General features: G+C 44.8%; 1 protein-coding gene across 1 annotated transcript in view; it reads left to right on the forward strand.

Annotated features, from left to right (window-relative positions):
- The first annotated feature begins 2,242 nt into the window (after nucleotides 1–2,242).
- The window catches only part of FGFR3 (fibroblast growth factor receptor 3), a 24,670-nt gene continuing 10,661 nt past the window's right edge, over nucleotides 2,243–16,251 (forward strand). Inside the window, exons 1-5 of the mRNA XM_026846956.1 lie at nucleotides 2,243–2,350; nucleotides 6,955–7,078; nucleotides 7,503–7,693; nucleotides 12,558–12,702; nucleotides 15,324–15,514. Coding sequence (XP_026702757.1) covers nucleotides 6,982–7,078; nucleotides 7,503–7,693; nucleotides 12,558–12,702; nucleotides 15,324–15,514 — 624 coding nt within the window. The 5' untranslated portion in view covers nucleotides 2,243–2,350; nucleotides 6,955–6,981. The remainder of the gene's footprint in view (nucleotides 2,351–6,954; nucleotides 7,079–7,502; nucleotides 7,694–12,557; nucleotides 12,703–15,323; nucleotides 15,515–16,251) is intronic.

The following is a 16,251-nucleotide window of genomic DNA, read 5'->3' on the forward strand; positions in this document are numbered from 1 at the left end:
CTGCCCTTCCCAATGTATGTGATAGCAGCATCTTCCTTTAACATCAAGGCCTGCTCTTCCTTTAGGGGTTGCACCCACTCTTAAAACATTTTTTTAATATTTCCCCTTTTGTAGTGTAGTTCTGCCATTTTTTCTAAGCTCGGATGTTGAAAGGTAGATGGCTACATGATGTCCCACTCTAGCCCATGTTATTGCATAGCATTTGAGGCCTCACCTGGATGTTCTGTGTGTTTACAGCAAAGTTTATAGCTGGGATTTTGCAGGAGCACAGGAATTGCAGGAATTCCTCCTTTTGCTTTTGTTTGCGCCAGCTGTACTCCTGTTCTGGTGCCATCTGGGCAAGAAAAGGGCCTTAAGCAGTTTCATTGTTTAAAAAATGAGACGTACACAGCATGGGTGAGCACCAGATCCCTCAGATACGTGAAGCTGACTCTGATAGGCATCACAGTGCATTGTGCAAGGCAGTCTGAGGGCAGATGCAAGCCCTCAGTACTGGCTTTCCCTCCCTGGGATGGCATTACTGAGGTATCTACATCCAGCCATGAAAGCAGATGAGACATGAGAGAAATGCACCCAGTGGGGCTGTCTCCAGCAAATGGAAGGCCTCCTGGATGTAGCTCCTGAACATCCAGTTCTTCATGGCCAGGTGGGCTTTGCAAGGAGCAATGGGGAGACGAGGGACCATGTGGAGAATGTTAGCAGGTGCTAAAAATGGGTGGGTGAATGAATGGCTTTGACTGAGCTATATGACATTGCCTGCAAAATCCTTAGAGGTGAAATGCAGCAGGCAGCCTACATGTGAGATGCTGGGACTTAGACAAAGGTGGGATCATCACTGACTTACCTGGAATTGCAGTGGGATGGGTCTTGTGGAGCCAAACATGTCAGGGCTAAGTACATCAGGGAGCAGCTCACATGCATCTCAGATACCCAACAAGAGAGAAAGCTTTGTACACCCTTCCCGTTAAGGGGAAGAGTATTGCAGAGGCTTCGGAGTAGCACTGAGGTGGGGCTGTGGTGCTGGGTTGTGTTTCTGAGCACCGCTGCAGGAGGGGCCAGTGGCAGTGATTTCCCAACAGCTTTGGTGGCCATCATGTTCTCTAAGGCAGATCATGAAGGACCAGCACCTTCAGTTTGTCTTGGCCAGAAGCACACAGGTTTCTGCGACCTGTGTGGGTACTCTCTGTCTGTGAGTGCTTCCTTCCCATCTGGAGGAGGTGCTAGTTAAACTCCTTGGCCTCCTCTTGGCTATTTTGCAGCCCAAATGCTGTCTGCCCCCCTTTCCCTTTGGCCTCACTGTGAAGCACGGGGCTGGGGGGCTGGATGTGGCCCCCTGGCATGGCAAGGGAAACACTCCACGTGCAGCTCTGCAGAGTTTCCTTAAGCTGAAGTGAAAGCTTGGGAGGCTTTTTAAAAAAACTTTCTTTCTTCCTTCCCAGTATAATGAGTTTGCTGCTGCTGCCTTAATTTGGAGTTAATATGTAATGTTTGTAACACAGCCAAGAAACATCGCTGTACTTGAGGCAGATTTTTAAAAGTATCTCATGCTAGCACTGGTGTTTTAAAACTTATCCCTGTTCAAAGGTAACATGAATCTTTAAAACTAAAATCACTTGTACTTAAAGAACATAAACATGATAAACCAGTTTGGCACTGGCTTTTTTTGTCTTTCCTTCCTTTAAGGAGGCTACACTGCATTTGTGCTCACCGAGGAGCAAAATTTTCCAGTGCATTCAGCTAACACTTTTTCTCTGCTCCCTTGCTGGCCCATCAACATTTTTTTACAATTCCAACATCTTTCTGCTCTTTGTGCTTCTTGGCTACTATTGTCCCAAAGGTACATCTGTATCTTTTTACATGCTGAGGCCAGGTTCTCATCTTGATCTGGGATAACTCTCCTTGTTGATTTAAAAGCAGCTACTCTAGATTTATACTGGCATTACCGAGACAAGAACCTGGTCATGAACCTTTCATCACAAACCTAAAATGCAAACACCCTGTCTACTTCTATGAGAGTCATATAACTGGAAAGCATTTCTGTGTCATCTATCTTAACTGCAGCAGGTAGCAATTTAACTGTCACTCTGCACATGCCAAAGCCTCATCAAAAGCATCTGCTCACCAGCTGATATCCTCTGTGTCAGAAATGGGCCTGTTCAACTTGGGCTTTCTTTTCTCAGGTGTCCCCTTCTGGACCAGGCCAGATAAAATGGAAAAGAAGCTGCTGGCAGTTCCTGCTGCCAACACCGTTCGGTTCCGATGTCCGGCAGGTGGAAACCCAACTCCTTCCATCTACTGGCTGAAAAACGGCAAGGAATTCAAGGGAGAGCATAGGATTGGGGGCATCAAGGTAAGGCCTTGGTTTGAATCTCTGTTTTTATCAGGAGTTTTCTACTGACTGTAGAAAATTGTACTTCACAGAGATTAACATTTGTACATGTAAGAGCACAGTCCCAACTGTGTGGCAGTGGGGGTGTCTCTGGTGGCCTTAGCAATTGCTTGACACACAAGTGTTAAAAAGGGCTGCTGTCCCTTGGGATTGAGAGCTAATACCCTCTGAACTTGTCTATAACAGTCATTCGGGGACTAGGTAAAAATGAGACTGGGTTTATGGTTGCATTGTGGACAGTGATGAGAAAGCAGGAGCAGAAACTTCTGTCCTAATTTCTGGAGATCAGCTCAGGGTGTCGAGACATGTTAGAACAAGCTGTAGCTGCTCCCAGCTTTCAAGGAAAACCGACTCTGCATCCTTTGAAGGTGTGGGGAGGACCTCACCAAAGAGCTGGACCATCGTTCTGGTGGTCATTAACATTCTTGTGGTATGAATTACTGACTCTTGGTCAAGTTTTAGATTCCCTTGTAGCCAGAGTAATAGAATCTGCTTCTTGGCTTCTTTCTTCTCCCTCCTTCCTTTCTACCATGAGGTGTTCTGGAAAATGCTCTGGCTTGTGTCAGAGATAAGAGCTAAGGGACACAAAACCCCACTGCACTCAAATTATTTAATTAGCCAGAAGTTTCTGTGCTTCTGTATATGACGAATTATGGCAGGATTTTAACAGGAAAGTCAGCTGTTCCGATTTTGTTGTTGTTCCTTTGTCACCTTAAGGTCACAATCAGACTCCTTTCTGGTTTTATTTGGGGAGAATAAAACTGGCAACAGCTGATAATAACAAAACCAGCATAGCAGGAAGGACCCTTGAGTGGCAATTCCTGCCTGCACTCCACCAGCTGTGGCGTATCCCTGAGCCACTGCTAAGGAGAGAAGGTGATTTTTAGGAAGGCACTTTGATCAGTACTCTGAATAGCTCTGTGCTAATGCCTACCACATCTGTAGCATTTTGAAAGGGGGCTCGGTATGCAAAGCGTGCTGGGCTCCAGAAACCAGAAAAGGATTCAAAAACGTCTTCCCTCCCTGCAGTTTTGGGCTGTTTCTTTCCTGTTAGCTCAGACCTGTTCCTGAAAGAGCCTTTTGTGATTGCTTCAGTGAAGCCTTTGAAGCTCCCTACTCAGTCCTGTCCCTGCTCCAGCCTGGACAAGGCTGAGGACATGCTCAGGTTTGGATCTTCTGAAAAGTTAAGGAGGGAAAAGAAGCGAGGAAGCAGCTCCTGTGGGTAAACAGCTTTTCAGCAGATAACATTCACAAAGCACAAGCATCTTTTACTAATTGCAGGCTGTAAGGATCATCATGAAGTGTTTTCAGGCTTGCGTGCGCCGTTCGAACGGCTTTTTACAAAACTATGTGACATCAGCTGCACTAAATTATGCTTGCAGAATAAAAATCTAAAGCTGAAAGCAATTCCCCTACCCACTTCCCAGTGGTTTTAATCTATCCGTGAGTTTAAATTGACATGTTTCATCCTCTGCAACACAGTAGTGAGTCTTTGGCATCGCTGTGCTTTGTTTCTCTAGGGGCACCTTCCAGCAACAAGCCAATGCTTAAAAGAGCTATTGAAGGCAATGTCAGGCCAATTACAGCAAGATTGGTTTAAGCTCTCTATCTGTCTAGGTGTAGTTCTTTGTCCCTTTCTTGATATAAAGACATCTTTCTCTCTCCGTAATTTTCCTTCCCTTATTTGCTTGCTTTTGTTCTTGAGCTGCGATTAGATGTAAGTAGTCTAATATAAATCTCATCCAGTATAAATATACTGATAGATATCAGCTGAGATTTGAACCAGAAAAAGAGATTGAAAACCTGCTTAGTATCTCATGTATTTAAGATTTAAATTCCCTGTTACAACTTAACTTCATAACAGGATTAGGCAGCTTGAAAAGAATGGGCAAGATCCAGATCTGGCGGAGTTTGGTTGGCTTACTTCATCTCGAGATCTGGTCTTAACCCAGAAATCCTTGAGCTGGGAATGTTCTCGTTTCTCTTCAGTGTGTGGAAGTGTTTAAATGTTGATTGTGAAAGGCCTGTGGTCAGCAGATGAAAGCTGACCACTCTTCCACTTCTGCCTCTTGCAAACGACATTTAGATCCCATGTGATTGCCCGGTGTAAAGCCTGCAAGAGAGAAGGGCGAGTGTTGAAAACATAAAGTGCAGGCTAACCTAGTTTTGTTACAGTTCATCCTTAAGGGGTAAAGAAAAGAAATTCATATGACTTATCATATGAAATTTCCCAAAGAGCATTAATGGTTAAATCCTTGTTGGAATCTCTAATATTGTAAGCCTGTGTGTGTTAAATGACCCTAGAAGGGAAGACTGAGGGGGAGGGGAGATAGAGGATTATCCCTTCCCCAGACCATTGCACTGACTTGCATACCAGTCTGACAAACACGGACTGAGGTTCCAAGCGTGTCTGCAAATGTTTGTTTCACAAGGAGCCAAGAATGACAACACCAGAGGGATTTCCAGTATCTCACCCACCTGATTAATGCCTGCACTAAGTCACTTAATGTTTCTAGTGTTTTATTGAGTGCGGAGACAATTCTAACTTGGGAATGCCCCTTTTTATTATCCTTTAAATCTAGACGCCATTGAACCTAAAAGAAAAGTCTTGTTGCTTCTAGAAGAGTTTCCAGACAAGTTTCCATGAGTCTGTGCCCCCAGGTTCTCCTCTTTGTTCAGAGTCCAAAGTCCCTGTCACAAACCTGACAAAGAGAAGTTCTTTGAAAGTGCATCCTAAGTAAAACACCTAATTTGGACCTGATTTTATAATACAGGTCAGACTAAGGAGTCGTCCATGTATCTGGAGCTCCATTTCCTTGGGGTAGCTCCTAGGGGTTCCAGATGCAAATGCTTTGCAGTGCTGAAAAGTGGATTAAAATAAGTCTTTAGGCACAACTGTGAGACAAGCCAGTATGGAAATGAGCCACAGAGCAGCCACAAATTTGCATTGAAACTTCCTTGACAGTCTTGTATGTTCAGCTGTGAGCTCAGGGTCCAGGCTGTTCTCAGAGCTCCTCTTCCCCTGTAATTGCCGCACTGTTGCAAAGATGCACCAAGTGGGATGTTGCTTTACAAAAGGTGTAATTCTGGTTCTGCATTGAGCCCCATCTGCGCTGCCCTGGGTGAGCAGAGGGTGCAGTCAGACCTGGCCAGACATCTGCAACAACCGAGATTTCTGTGCAGACGGTTGTTTAACCACAGCCTCCTATTACCTTTAGAACCTGAAATGAAAGGAAATGTTATATTCAGCAGTCTCTGAAAAGTGGGGTGTTCACCAGTGCTGTTCTTGGAGACGCAAAGATCTACAAAGCTTTGTTAAAATTACTTTTGCTTGCTTATCTTGCAACTAAGCTGTCTAGTCCTATGACTTTAAACGTTCTGTTTGCAAAATTCTGGCTTTAATTGCAACTCAGCCTTTTAAACGAGAGCATGTGGATGCAATTTATGTGTAGCAAAAGAGGTTAAATGACTTCATATTTGAGTTCACCTGCTGCAGCAACAAACCTCCAGGAGCAATTACGCCCTTGTTTTTTCCATCAGTCCTTGACGTTTTGTAGCACAGCGTTATTGTAATCTCCTGCTTCTGTGTCCTTGGAGTCACCTTCAAACTGTTTAATAAAGTTAAATGTTCTGTTCTGGGCGGCAGAAGGCATCAAATTAATATCCAGAGATTTGGAGAGCTTTTACATGCTATGCATCCTGAAGTCATCTTTGTTACTGTTGGTTGCTTTCTGTATTAATTCAAGATTTGCTTTCCATATCTGTTATTTCCTCTCTACTCATTAGAAACAAACGTTCTAGGGGCAGCAGGTCAGGGTGGAGACAGGGGTTGTGCTTTCCCTTCTGCTACTGAACAACCAACAGCTCTGGACATGAGCCACATCCAGAAAAACAACTAGTACAAAACTTGGTGCCAAAAGAGAAGGGCTGACCAGGCATCTTAGGGGCCAGATGTAAGGCTGGGCATGTTTTCTCCTGTTTTTTACAGGGAATTGAGGGGACTAACTCAGTTGTAGACACCCATTCCTGTTCAGACAGATGTCAGAAACTGTTCCATCCATAGCACACATCTTTAAAATACGTTTTATTGAAAAGTATGATTTTTATTGTTTATAGTCATCGTATGGGTTATATGTAGCAGTTGGTAAAATCTGCAGATGAGAGTACAGTACTTTGAGCTGACAGTCTCGGGACAAGAGTGCTCTGGCAGAAGGGACCAGTGGATAAAGGGTTATCTTAGCTGATGCCTTCTGAAGTCATTACTCTAATGAGAGGTGCCACATTCAGCTGTCAGCTGGTTTTATTATTGTTATTATTGTGGAAGAATCTACAAGTCCCCCTTGCAATTTCTGTGTGTTACGTTGTGTTGCACTGTTCCTGCATTGGTCTTAATTCCTGTTCACATTGAACCATTAATGACCCTTGAAACAGGTCCATGTGATGTTCAGGCCTACTCTGGGGTCCATTCATGCTGGCCAAGTGTGTAGAAGCTCACTGTTCGTTGATTTGAATGGTCTGGTGATGATGGTACTTGACCACGAGCTTGATGGTTTGATTTCTTCTAGTTGCGACACCAGCAGTGGAGCTTGGTGATGGAGAGCGTTGTGCCGTCAGATCGAGGAAATTACACCTGTGTTGTGGAGAACAAATATGGCAATATTAGGCACACGTACCAGCTTGATGTATTAGGTGAGATTTCACTGTTTTCCCTCAACAGCTGATCTGTGGTGATGTTGAACAGGCACATGATAGGATATGGGAAGCAGGAGCTTGGTTTCTTTCCCAAAGTTCTGGATCATGTGTCTTCTAAAACCACCAAGAAGCTGCCTTTTGGCCAAGAATTCATCCTCAGATCTGTGACTAGTAAATTACTTAGCTAGTCTTCAGAGGATCCAGTGAAGGAATGGCAGGGTTGAGATGCCTCCACCATTCCTAGGTGACTCTTCCCTGTTTGGCTTGAGAAGCACTGAGTAGAGCAATGGCCAGGACACCTGGGGGACAATCACGGTTTGCAAGCTTCCTGCTGAAAAGCTAGGAGATGAAGGGTTCAGAGGAGAATCCTTGCTGGAAGAGTACAAGTAAATTAGGACTTCCTCTCTTTTCTGTTTTTCAGAAAGGTCACCCCACCGGCCGATTCTGCAAGCAGGACTTCCCGCCAACCAGACTGTGGTGGTAGGGAGTAATGTGGAGTTTCACTGCAAGGTCTACAGCGATGCCCAGCCTCACATCCAATGGCTGAAACACGTGGAAGTCAACGGCAGCAAATATGGACCGGATGGGACGCCCTATGTCACAGTGCTGAAGGTTGGTACATGCTCCTTCTTACCCTCAGGGCAGTCCTTCCTCTGCCTTGGTCTCAGTGTTACAGAGACAGCAGCTACATTGTGGGGATGCTCCTCAAAGAAACTCACTGCCATACTAATGGCAAAAGAGATCAGCCCTGAGTAAAGGTGCTCACCATCAATGGAAGCCATAAACTTTATTTACATGTTTATAAATAAGCAGTGCAATGCGAACCAGGAACTCCCAACAGAACGTGTTCAATTCCATAAGTTCCTAGAAGGGTAATCATTATTTAAATCAGGTTTTAGGGAGCTCAAGGTCTCATTTTCTGTAATTGTTCTGTGTCTATAAGAAAAAATTCATGAGAATAAGCTAAGGACAGCTGTTGAAAGTGTTCTTTTCTTTAAGTCTGCACAGTGGAATACTCTGCTTTTTGGAGGGGGTACGTCCTAATGTTGATATTCCAGACTCTTCTCTTTGCCAGATATAACACAACTACTGCAGTGGCAAGATAAGCCAAGTAATTGTAAGTGCTGAGGCAACTGTGAGAAATGCAGCATAATAAAAGAGAAGCTGTCAGACTGCATTTGACCTAAAACTGTAAAAATAACCGTTTCTTACAGCTTCAATAGGGGTATTTTGGGGGCTTATTAAAATAAAAAGCTCCCAACTAAAACACATTCTTTCCTTTTCCAAGTAAACACACTGCAGTGTGCAGATACTAAATAATGCTAAACTACCAGCACCTGAGAGCCACTGACATTTGTGAACATTGCTATTATCCATTCTCAGGAAAGCCTTTTTTTATTCAGCAAAAGCTCACTTAGTAAGACTTTACTTTCCTAAAATGCTTTCTCAAAAGGGAACTTCAAGATTACAGCCAGAACAAAGCCAGTTGGTCTGGTTTCCCATCAACCTCTGTAAATATAAAAAGTAGAGAACAGAGAGTGAAAAGCACATTGGACTTTTAAAATTCCCCCCTTTTTTTTCTTGTAATAATTAAAGATATCCTGCATTGGTGTTTATTAAAATATCTAGGGCCAAATGGAGTTTTTCTGGCTCTGCAGTCAGAGCTGAAAGGAGATTTGGCCCCTGCAGTTTCAAGCTGAGGTTGCCCTGTGCATGGACATTCCCTGTGCACATCCTGCTGCACACACCCTTCTTCTCTTTGTATGAAGTTTTTAAAAAACCCCACTTACCAGACAGCATCTACAAAACTGTAACTCAGCCAGATACATGATAATAAAAGCCAGAGACCCTGGAAATAATTACACAGATTGAAATAACAGATTGGTTGGAAGAAATGGTTGGAGACAGTTCTTCAGGATTGGCAACACGCGCTTCTCGCGAGTTGATAAAACTTTTTATTTTCTCGCTGTCTCTCCAAATGTGTTTGAATTATGCATATTTGAATTTCCCCTGGTTTCACAGCCTAGTACCAAGCTCTGAATAGCTGGCTGTGTCACATGCCATCTAGTATAGTCTCCGAGCTCCGTGTGTGGTCCCCGTGGGATAAAGTGCTACCTTTTGGAAGTTTGTAGAGCCGCTGCGAACAGTGCCTTGTGTCACAAGCACAAGCTCCCATTTTGCTGTGGCAAAGAACATATAAATAGTCTGTATAAATAGTGTTTTAAAATTAAGTTGGAGCAGCACTGGGGTGGCTAGGTAATTAGAATTGCCAAATACCTTCTCTTCTGTGGACAGCAAAGGCTCCGCATTCCTCGAAGGGGAGCGCAGGCAGGCGTTTGAAAGCACAAGTTTTGTTTGGTTTTATTTTTTTGCTGAATAGGACCAGCACACGTCTATTTACTACTTCTGGTTAATCAGGAATGCTTTGAATTGTATTAATGCCGGCATCAGCGCTGGGGCACGGAGCATTTCCATTTTGGGATGCATCTTTTGTGTGCCAGTACTGGGCCTCTGTGGAGCTGTGTCAGGCCCAACTTTGCAGGGATTTTTTTTTTTTTTTTTTTTTTGTTAGTGTGTGTGTGCTTGTTTTTTAAAAATAAAGATCTGATAAAATGATCTCACTGTCATCTTGGGGCCAGTCCATTGGCATTATGGACTCATTCCCCTGCTGTCACGCAGTGCTGTTGCTTTGTCCCGGTGTCCTGGCTGTGCTGCTGGAGCAGGGTGCTGTTAACAGCCCTTCCCTGCCCACAGTTGCTTTAGAAAGGGCTCTCTCCTGCTCAGTGCTGTGGTGCCTGCAGGGAGATAACGTGTTTTTTATCAGCCTGCCCTTCCCTCCTGCTTTCAGGAGATTTTATGGACTGTAGAAGCTGCTGTATATGGGGGCAGTTTATATATGGGCAGTATCCCAGTACCCATAGGAGTGAGGGGGAAAGAGGTGCCCAGAGCATTAAATTCCCCCTCACATCTAAATGGCGGGGCAAAACCCACCACAGTCCAGATGGATAAATTGAATGTGCTGTACTTTCAACCCATTTTTTAAACAGCCTGACAAAACCAAGCCATCACCTGCATCAGTTCCTGAAAGCCTGGGCTAATTTGTGATCAAAGGAAACCCCTTTTTCTTTGCAGAAGAGCACTAAATGCATTCCAGTTACAGAGCGGGGGCTGGCAACACTGTGCCCAAGCTTTGTCAAAGGCTAAATGGTATGTTCTGCATTGAAACATGCCCGGTTTAATTATAAACAAGGCAGCAACAGCAGGCAGGCACGTTTACCCACTAGTCAGGACAGACAAACTTGCCAGCACATAAGCCTTAGAGATGAGATCAGGTCAAAACGGGTGGTGTTTGTCATCAGATATGGACACTGGGGCTCCTTTCTGATGCCACCTCTGGGTTCAGTTCCTAATAACCTGTCAGATCTGGCAGCCCTGTTGGTTTTAATGGGCTGCAAGTCATATTGGCAGGACCAGACCTTGAAATCGAAGGCACTGAGGCTGGGCTGGATAGCTTAAGACCAGAAATGAGAAGAGAGTTGTTTTATTTTCATTTCCAGGACTGAAGTTGATTTTTTTTCTAGACTTTCCCTAGGCTACTTCTGAGGCCATCAAAAACAGTTTTGCATTTTCAACCAAAATAAAAACAACTGTTTAGGGAAAAAACTGATGTGCTGTTGTGGCAGCATGGAAGAAGAGAAATAAAACCCTTGCTTAAGAGTCTGAAGTTTGATTTATATGCACCACTTTATTTAGTAAAGAAGAGGCTCCTATAAGCAGTGGAAAAAATTACAGCTAATTTCTGAAAGGCAAAGTCAGCAGCGAGTTTCAGACCGCCACTGCTTATATTTTGTTTCCAAATTCTATTTTGGAATCTGATAATTGAAACAGTATTTGCTGAGCCGGGTTGCAAACACAAATCTCTGCTTAAGCCATTTCTCTGGTGCTCCTGTCTGCATAGTTACTATGAAACTGTAGGGTCTTTGACTGCTGTCAGATGAAGAAGTGGGAAATTGGTCTGTTTAAAAAAAAAAAAATCTCACATGTGAAGGGAAGGGAGTTCACTTGCATGTGGTTTGGGGGCCAAACGCAACTTCTCTTCTTCACCCAAGTCCTGGGTTAGGTCTCTCACCACAGGGTGAGCTGGGGATATTGCCACAGCCAAAAAGAAAATAGCTGTGAACAGTCAATCCTAGCTAATATAGGTGCAATGGAGGTATTGTTTGGTTTACTGAAGTTCAGGTTTCTGTCTATTCCTGCAGTCTTGGATCAGTAAAAACGCTGAAGCCGATGCTAACCTAAATCTGTTCAATGTGACAGAACAAGATGAAGGAGAATATCTGTGTAGAGCCAACAATTTCGTAGGCATAGCCGAAAAACCATTTTGGCTCCACATTCGCAAACCAAAACCAGGTAAACCACAGACTCTGTCCCAAGGCCCTGGCAACTGCAAGAATGAGCTATAACATTTTTAAGAAGCTAGTGATTAAAATTACTATTCATTTTGTATTATACCCTGTCAACTGACGCTGAATGGCTTTATCTTATTTTCTTGCTAATTTTTTTTTTTCACAAGAATGTAACGCCTATACAGCAATTGCCATGGAAAAATTCCCACAATAAAATGACTGTCAAATTTTGCTATCAACTCTTCACGCTTTTATTCCTTTCCCTTCCTTACAATTGAGTGCTGATAACAGAATTGCATGTTAATGACCTGTGATGTTCAAAGCTCTGGAAAACCAAGCTGTTTCAAGATTTTCACTCGTAAAACTGATATAATCAGTTCTGTCCTTTGGAGAAGTAATGGAGACATAAATATCAACATTGGCTCATGCAAGCAAACATGTTAAATAGAGAGCAGCAGCAACCTCGTGGGCTCTGGGGGTTGACTTCAGCTTGGAGGATTTGGCTGCTGTGTTGCTCAGTGCCACTGCAGGAAAGTTCCTCACAGGCACTACAGTATTGAGGGCTCTGTGATCAATATATGGCTTTGAGATGCCCCCTCTGAAAAAAAAAATGCAAAATTCTATATTTTTTGATGAAATAACAAATCAAAATGTTTGGATGTTCCTCCGATCAGCACTTGAATCTTTCCCCACTACATCTCCCTTCCTTTCTCCTTTCTTTCACTCTTCTCTCTCCTCTTTTACCGTCTTCCTTTCCTCACCCCCTGTACTCACCTACTAACCAAGTCAGTCATATTGTGGGGACAATTTTTCATTTGGATGCTTTTGCTTGCATGCTTCTTTAGTGGGACAGAGTAAGAACCTGGTGAAGGGAACTTTTTTTGCTTTTGACTACAGGTTGCAGAGGGGAATGAATAAATAAATGTGGAATATGGGCCACTGGAAAAAAAAAAACAACCCACCTTAATCTGCTTTTGAAAATTTGCCTGTGGTGTCCTCACACTTGCTGGGAATGTGGCTTATTCTCTGTTTTCCCTCTTTCTATATGTGTGTGTTTTTTTTCCCTGTAGACGGCAGGTGTTAACACAACGGATAAGGAGCTAGAGATTCTGTACTTGCGAAATGTTACTTTTGAGGATGCTGGGGAGTATACTTGTCTCGCAGGGAATTCTATTGGGTTCTCACATCACTCTGCTTGGCTGACGGTGCTACCAGGTATTTCCTTCTGTGCTGGCCTCTCCTTCTCTCTCCAGGGTTCCTTGACGTTTTGCTTTAGAAATGCCAAGTTCCTGCAGCTCGCCCCTTGCTTGGAAGGGAGGGCTCTCCTCTGGGATTTGCTCCAGACCCCTGTTGCATATTCACAGCTGACACATGCATTGCATCTCAAGATTTAAATTATTATTTCAGTAATGCTACAAAATGCCCAGTATCTTCTTTGATAACAGGGAGGTGTTCACAGCCTCTTTGTTAGGAGACTGTTAAGTGCCAAAATGAGGAACTTTGTCTTCTTACACTGCCAGTGGCAGAAAGAAACCTCCTCATCAGATGATCCCAGGGCACCTGAACTGGACGTGGACATGGATCATATTATGGAGGAACCTTTCTGTCTAGCCTCATATCTTAACCTAAAATTAGATGCAAAAGTGGTTGGTGTGAGTATACACTTCCCTGCCTGTAGCATCATTTCCACTTCACAGATGAGGAGGCCAAGATAGCGATCTCAAACAGAAGGTCAAGGAGAGTCATCTGTAGACAGAGCCCAGGAGTCCTGGCTCCCAGGGGCTTTGCATGCTGCCTGCTCCAGCTGGAATCGATGAAAGCTGAAGTGGGCTTGAAACCTGAGGCTAGAGTGACCTCGATTTTGTGGTCCTTTCATGTGCAAAGCTCTCACAGACAATGAAGCCAGCGCAGAATGTGCAACAGAGGGGTCTGCTCTGCAAAAGAGGGGAATGAGGCTGTGCTGTTCCTTCACCTGCAGACTCTGCCTCCAGCTACTGGACAGGCTTGAGCACAATCCAGGGAAGCACCAGCAGTATTCATACTGAATCTCATGGGTGCTGTGCCTTGCAGAGTGCAGGAACAGACCTGAATATATTTAGTAGATCCTTACTGAAAGGGGCACTCAAAATCTTATACACCCTACTTTGGCTTAACCAGTCATAGACCACATTTGGGTCCATTTCGCAACACATCTGTCTCAGGATGTGTTTAGGAACTGGAAATTTTGGCATTTCTAATCTTGACTTTATCTGTGCGGGTGATTTGGATGTAATTGCTTTTACTGGGGCTCAAGGTCTCCTCCATGCCCAGTCCTGCTGCTGGTGGGATCTGCTGGTCTTTTCTCTGTTTATTTGCCAGCTCTATAATAGCTGTTTCTGCTTCTGCCATCCACTGGATGAGAAATTGTTTCCTTTGGTTAGAAGACTAATGTCTCTGTTATTTTGAGAATCTCCTAACTGTCTCATCTGACTGTTACGCTGTATTTACAGTGTATGAACTCATACCTCTTATTTAAGCAAAGAATAAGCAGGAGAAAACCCACCAAAAAACATGAAGTGGAACTTTATATTGAAGTCAGACATGGTGAAGGACAGCCATCTATGCAGCAGCAGGCCCCAAAGTGCTACCCACAGGGAGGGAGCAGGATACAGCCTGTCTGGGGAACCTCTGCTTGTAAACCCCTGTCCACACTACAGCAGGAGAGGCATGGAGCAGAGGGCAAGACGGTATGAACCAAGGCACAGAGCTGTGGCACCAACCCTAGTGCCAGACCCAGGAGATCTGGTAACCCTTCCTCGCAGGAGGAGATGACCACTTGGGCAGGATCAGGCCCTGCACAGCTGGCACACAGGCTGGTGCAGCCCCACATGTCACTGACAGCCATTTCCCCATGTTCCCCTGGACACAGCCGCTGAAAAGCTGACACAGAGCCTGCTGCTGCCAGGGGAGAGTGCCTGCTGCTTGCCAGAAACACTTCTTTGGGGCAGCAGTGATGTACACGAGCTGTTAGTGGGCTAACCAAGCCAGCATGACTTCATTATAAAGTTTCCCACTGCTGACTGTTCCTCTGATGCCAGCACACCTTTGGGGTACAGAAAATCAGTAGCACCATGGCCCCTTCCTCTGATCTACGTGCCTGTCCTGAAAGGAACAAGGGAAGAAACAGAGCTGAGCTTTGTTGATCCCCAAAAAGTCTTGCTAGCAGGAAGCCACTGCTGATGGGCTCATGCTGTCACCCTCCCAGCTCAGCCACTTCTCTGGGCCGGACCTTCCATCCTCTTTCCAGCAGAACTAAGTTTTCATGAAATAATTATGCAGAGTGCTCTCATGAGACTTTTTCTCCGTGTGATGCGTCATCCCTGGGTGCCCTTCGAGCCCTTTGGTCCCTCAGGGCAGGCACTGGTCTGGTGGAAATATTTGCTGGGAAAGTTGAATCAGTGGAGTGCAGCAAACCCAGTCCTGCAGCCTTTGCATATCTGAGGCATCCAGATACGTGATGTGGATGTGCAGAGAAAGCAAGATCTGGGTCAGAGGGACAGCACAGACACGTGAAGATGCCTTCAGCCTAGAGCAGTGGTTTTCAACCTGTGTGCTGAAGGCTCATAGAAACTCCAGGATTGCAGTAATTACCCCAAAAAAGGCAAACTGAACTAATGTTTTAGCTGCAGCAGCAGGTGGAAAACCACTGGCCTAGGAGAGTGCCTTCACTGAAGTCACTCAGGAGATTGGCACAGATGAGCTAGTCCTCCCCAAATTCTTTGTGCTGCGTGTGTGTAGTTGCATGTGGGCAGCTGCCCGCCCTATCCTGACTGCCATCTCTTGTTACCCCGCAGCAGAGGAGCTTATGGAAATGGATGATTCAGGCTCAGTGTATGCTGGCATTCTCAGTTACAGCACTGGGTTTGTTCTCTTCGTCCTGGTGGTGATCGTTGTGATTGTCTGCAGGATGAAAATGCCAAACAAAAAAGCCATGAACACCCCCACTGTACAGAAAGTCTCCAAATTTCCACTCAAGAGACAGGTAACAGAAAGTAGATACAAGATTCCTATTCCCTCCTATGGTCATCCCCCTTTTTTTTCCCCTCCTTGAAATTTTCTCTCTAGGTGAGAAGCTCTACCAGAAAAACATTGCCCAAGAGGGACATAAGTTGGCTGCAGTCTAGGAGTTTAACCCCTTTTATTTATTTGTTTCTGTTCCAGTGGAGCAGTAGCTGGTAGCAGCTGACTCTGTTTCAGGAGCAGCTCCCAGGCAGCTGTGTTTCTGTTGCCCTTGTCCAAGAGGGGCTGGCATAGTAGATGCCGTAGAAAGTACACCTTGCAGGGGAACAGTTTAGTCCAGGCTCCCTGGTGAAGCAGAGATTTGGGGAGTAAGAGCACATTTAGTTGTGCTTGTTCCTGCTTTCACAGAGGTTCTGAGAACCTGAACCAGTTCTCACGTAGTTGGGATAGGCCTTTTTCTCCGTGCAGTTAGAGATGCTCTGCCACGTGTAATTGAAGAGGGGCAGGAGCAAAAGGCACCATGTAAAACTATGTAGTGAAGGATATGGATTTCACAGCTTTGGCTGCAAGCTCATGGTGGGCATTTAGAGTTCCAGAACAGGAGATGTCACTCAGAAGTCATAGCCTGTACTTGCTATGGAGATAGAACAAATACCTCCTGCCTGCTGGAGAGCACTGGCTGACCTGTCCCTCCTTTCCACCAGATAAAAACCTGACCATGGGTACCCAGATCAGTGCATTTGTGCAAGGATGAGGGGAGAGGTT

This window comes from Athene cunicularia, assembly GCF_003259725.1.
Source record: "Athene cunicularia isolate RWA chromosome 4 unlocalized genomic scaffold, athCun1 chr4_part1, whole genome shotgun sequence".
Classification (NCBI taxonomy): Eukaryota; Metazoa; Chordata; class Aves; order Strigiformes; family Strigidae; genus Athene; species Athene cunicularia.